The sequence below is a fragment of the Penaeus vannamei genome, chromosome 30 (assembly GCF_042767895.1).
Source record: "Penaeus vannamei isolate JL-2024 chromosome 30, ASM4276789v1, whole genome shotgun sequence".
Classification (NCBI taxonomy): Eukaryota; Metazoa; Arthropoda; class Malacostraca; order Decapoda; family Penaeidae; genus Penaeus; species Penaeus vannamei.
In genome coordinates this window covers 6,812,171-6,817,170 of record NC_091578.1, presented here as the reverse complement: position 1 = coordinate 6,817,170, position 5,000 = coordinate 6,812,171, and the positions used below count along the sequence as shown (strand labels likewise).

The 5,000-nt window shown below is 47.4% G+C and overlaps 1 protein-coding gene across 1 annotated transcript in view; it reads left to right on the top strand.

The window, feature by feature from the left end:
- The window catches only part of LOC113829857 (mucin-2), a 12,249-nt gene that overhangs the window by 7,053 nt on the left and 196 nt on the right, over nucleotides 1–5,000 (top strand). The window contains exon 6 of the mRNA XM_070142878.1: nucleotides 1,139–5,000. This exon is cut by the window's right edge and continues 196 nt beyond it. Coding sequence (XP_069998979.1) covers nucleotides 1,139–4,872 — 3,734 coding nt within the window. The 3' untranslated portion in view covers nucleotides 4,873–5,000. The remainder of the gene's footprint in view (nucleotides 1–1,138) is intronic.

The window sequence follows — 5,000 nt, the reverse complement described above, 5'->3', positions numbered from 1 at the left end:
AATCTGCCATGTAAAGGAATTAGAACCGACAAAGGCACAATACAATACTGTAGTGTATTTTCATGTTGATGATATCTTTGATTAAGGTAGAAAAGACAATCATGATGGTTGCAACAGTAATGAGGATACAATATTTGATAGTGATAATGTTGATACAAAAGTAATAGTAATGGTGATGGTTATAGTAATAATGAATGTTTTCCTGAAAATAACGAAAATAATTCTGACATCAAGGATAGTGATAAAAATCTTAACACTTAATCGGTGATATTGAGTAAAGATATTGATGATGCTACTATTAATTATAATAGTTACGATAGTAATAATGATGATGCTAAAAATATATACTGATAATAAGAAGCACTCAGAGAGCGCATACCTCCGCCAAGGCAATAGTGTCACTGATGAAAAAAAAAAGAAAAAAAATCGCACTTGAAGAGTCGCAACGATTATAACTATCATAATTAGTTACCCTGGCAACAGCGGCAAATGATGTAATAATCTTTAAAAATCCTGAATCCGGATCATGATCATGATTCGTATCACTACCAAAGTCTACCTCTAGTAAAAATTTCATATAAATCTAGCTAACCTACAAACTAACTAACAAATACTACCAAAAACATAAGGTCTTTCGCGGAGGTAACGCTAATATTGATAATAATAATAATGATAATAATAATAATAGTAATAATCATCATTATTATTATTACTATATCAGTAATGATGATAATAATGATGATAATAAAAAAAATAATAGTAGTGAATATAATTTTAATTATGATAGCAATAAAATATTCATAATAAAAATAACAGCAATAGCAATATCAATATTAATAATCATGATACTGGAACAATGATAGTCATTTGAATCGGTACTGTCATCATCATTGTCATCGTCCATCGTCATCATCACCATTGTCATCTTCATATTAATGATAACGATAATGAAGATGAGAATACTAGCGATTATTACGATCATGGTAATCAAAATCAGAATCAGGGGAGTAAAGATGTTAGCAATGACAACACTGACATTACCCCAAAGTGGAAGATTATTATGAAGTTACTATAAATGATAGAAAAATGAAAACTTGGTAACGTTTTAAGTTACTAATTCTCTGTGTTCTATCACTAGTCAAAAAGACCCCAGGTACCACGACTGGACCGCAACCACAAACCACTCCCGGACCGCAACCGCAAACCTCTCCTGGACCGCAACCGCAAACCTCTCCTGGACCGCAACCGCAAACCTCTCCTGGACCGCAACCGCAAACCTCTCCTGGACCGCAACCGCAAACCTCTCCTGGACCGCAACCGCAAACCTCTCCTGGACCGCAACCGCAAACCTCTCCTGGACCGCAACCGCAAACCTCTCCTGGACCGCAAGCGCAAACCTCTCCTGGACCGCAACCGCAAACCTCTCCTGGACCGCAACCGCAAACCACTCCCGGACCGCAGCCGCAAACCTCTTCTGGACCTCAGCCGCAAACCTCTCCTGGACCGCAACCGCAAACCTCTCCTGGACCGCAACCGCAAACCTCTCCTGGACCGCAACCGCAAACCTCTCCTGGACCGCAACCGCAAACCTCTCCTGGACCACAACCGCAAACCTCTCCTGGACCGCAACCGCAAACCTCTCCTGGACCGCAACCGCAAACCTCTCCTGGACCGCAACCGCAAACGTCTCCTGGACCGCAACCGCAAACCACTCCCGGACCGCAGCCGCAAACCTCTTCTGGACCTCAGCCGCAAACCTCTCCTGGACCGGAACCGCAAACCTCTCCTGGACCGCAACCGCAAACCTCTCCTGGACCGCAACCGCAAACCTCTCCTGGACCGCAACCGCAAACCTCTCCTGGACCGCAACCACAAACCACTCCCGGACCGCAACCGCAAACCTCTCCCGGACCGCAGCCGCAAACCTCTTCTGGACCGCAAACGCAAACCACTGCTGGGCCCCAACCTCAGACCACTGCTGGAACACAAACCACAGGACCACAACCACAAACCACACCATCAAATCTTGGGCCTACTACAACTCCTAATCCTACCACAACTCCTAATCCTATCACAACTCCTAATCCTACTACAACTCCTAATCCTACCACAACTCCTAATCCCCCTACAACTCCTAATCCTACCACAACTAATCCTACCACAACTCCTAATCCTACCACAACTCCTAATCCTACCACAACTCCTAATCCTACCATAACTCCTAATCCTACCACAACTCCTAATCCTACCACAACTCCTAATCCTACCACAACTCCTAATCCTACCACAACTCCTAATCCTACCACAACTCCTAATCCTACCACGACTCCTAATCCTACTACAACTCCTAATCCTACCACAACTTCTAATCCTACTACAACTCCTAATCCTACCACAACTCCTAATCCTACTACAACTCCTAATCCTACCACGACTCCTAATCCAACTACAACTCCTAATCCTACTACAACTCCTAATCCTACCACAACTCCTAATCCTACCACAACTCCTAATCCCACTACAACACCTAATCCTACCACAACTCCTAATCCTACCACAACTCCTAATCCTACTACAACTCCTAATCCTACCACAACTCCTAATCCTACTACAACTCCTAACCCTACTACAACTCCTAATCCTACTACAACTCCTAATCCTACTACAACCCCTAATCCAACTACAACTCCTAATCCAACTACAACGCCTGCAGTCACAACTACAACCATACCTACCACCACTCTTGCCTTCAACGTAACTGCAAGGCTTCTAGAGCTCGCAACCATCGACCCTTCCCTGGGGGCTCTGGAAGCGGCCCTGGACGAGGCCAGCGACAGACTCGGCACCATCGACAGCACCGGCCGAAGGAGAGTTCGGAGGCAGGCTCCCAACCCAGCAACCAGTACAACCGATGCCACCACAACTGATGCCACTACAACTGATGCCACTACAACCGATGCCACCACAACTGATGCCACTACAACCGATGCCACTACAACTGATGCCACTACAACCGATGGCACTACAACCGATGCCACTACAACCGATGCCACCACAACTGATGCCACTACAACCGATGCCACCACAACTGATGCCACCACAACTGATGCCACTACAACCGATGCCACCACAACTGATGCCACTACAACCGATGCCACTACAACTGATGCCACCACAACTGATGCCACTACAACCGATGCCACCACAACTGATGCCACTACAACCGATGCCACCACAACTGATGCCACTACAACCGATGCCACCACAACTGATGCCACTACAACCGATGCCACTACAACTGATGCCACCACAACTGATGCCACTACAACCGATGCCACCACAACTGATGCCACTACAACTGAAGCCACCACAACCGATGCCACTACAACTGATGCCACAACAACTGATGCCACCACAACTGATGCCACTACAACCGATGCAACAACTGATGCCACCACAACTGATGCCACTACAACCGATGCAACTACAACTGATGCCACAACAACCGATGCTACTACAACCGATGTCACTACAACCGATGCAACTACAACTGATGCCACTACAACCGATGACACCACAACTGATGCCACTACAACCGATGCCACTACAACCGATGCCACCACAACTGATGCCACTACAACTGATGCCACTACAACTGATGCCACTACAACTGGTGCCACTACAACTGATGCCACTACAACCGATGCCACTACAACCGATGCCACCACAATCGATGCCACTACAACTGATGCCACTACAACCGATGTCACCACAACCGATGCAACTACATCGGATGTCACTACAACCGATGCAACTACATCGGATGTCACTACAACCGATGCAACTACATCGGATGTCACTACAACCGATACAACTACATCGGATGTCACTACAACCGATGCAACTACATCGGATGTCACTACAACGGATGCAACTACATCGGATGTCATTACAACGGATGCAACTATATCGGATGTCACTACAACCGATGCAACTACATCGGATGTCACTACAACCGATGGAACTACATCGGATGTCACTACAACCGATGCCACTACAGCTGATATCACTACAACCGATGCCACTACAGCTGATGTCACTACAACCGATGCAACTACATCGGATGTTACCACAACCGATGCAACTACATCGGATGTCACCACAACCGATGCAACTACATCGGATGTCACCACAACCGATGCAACTACGGCTGATTCCACAGCAACGGGTTCCACGCCTGAAACAACCACAGGTGACTCTGCCACAACTGGCTCCACAACCACAGGTGACTCTGCCACAACTGGCTCCACAACCACAGGTGACTCTGCCACAACTGGCTCCACAACCACAGGTGACTCTGCCACAACTGGCTCCACAACCACAGGTGACTCTGCCACAACTGGCTCCACAACCACAGGTGACTCTGCCACAACTGGCTCCACAACCACAGGTGACTCTGCCACAACTGGCTCCACAACCACAGGTGACTCTGCCACAACTGGCTCCACAACCTCCGCCCCCAGCACGACACCGCCTCAGGACCGCATCGACGCCGAAGACTTGCTGACCAGGTACATCCAGTTCCTCAGCGACGCCACAGCCCCTGTCGACGACGAAAACGCTGACCAAATAGACAGCGGCACCGTCAGCGCCAACAGCTTCATCGAAGAGTTCGACGACCTGATCGACCTGATCGCGCAGACGGGGAAGAGGATCACGGACGGAACCAGGGCGCTGCTGCCACGAGCCCGAGGCGACACGCAGCAGCTGCTGGACAGGATCAACAACGGCCGCATAGCTATCCGAGAGGAGGTTGAGCGGCTGAATCCACTCGCTGAAAACACAATTACCCTTCCCACACTGGCACCTTAAAGGGAAATATGCAGTGACACGCCTTGGAATACATATATATGTATATGGATACATAATGCATATATACATACTGTAAGTATGGATACATACTTTATTTGTGTATTCCAGGACTAACTACCACAATATAT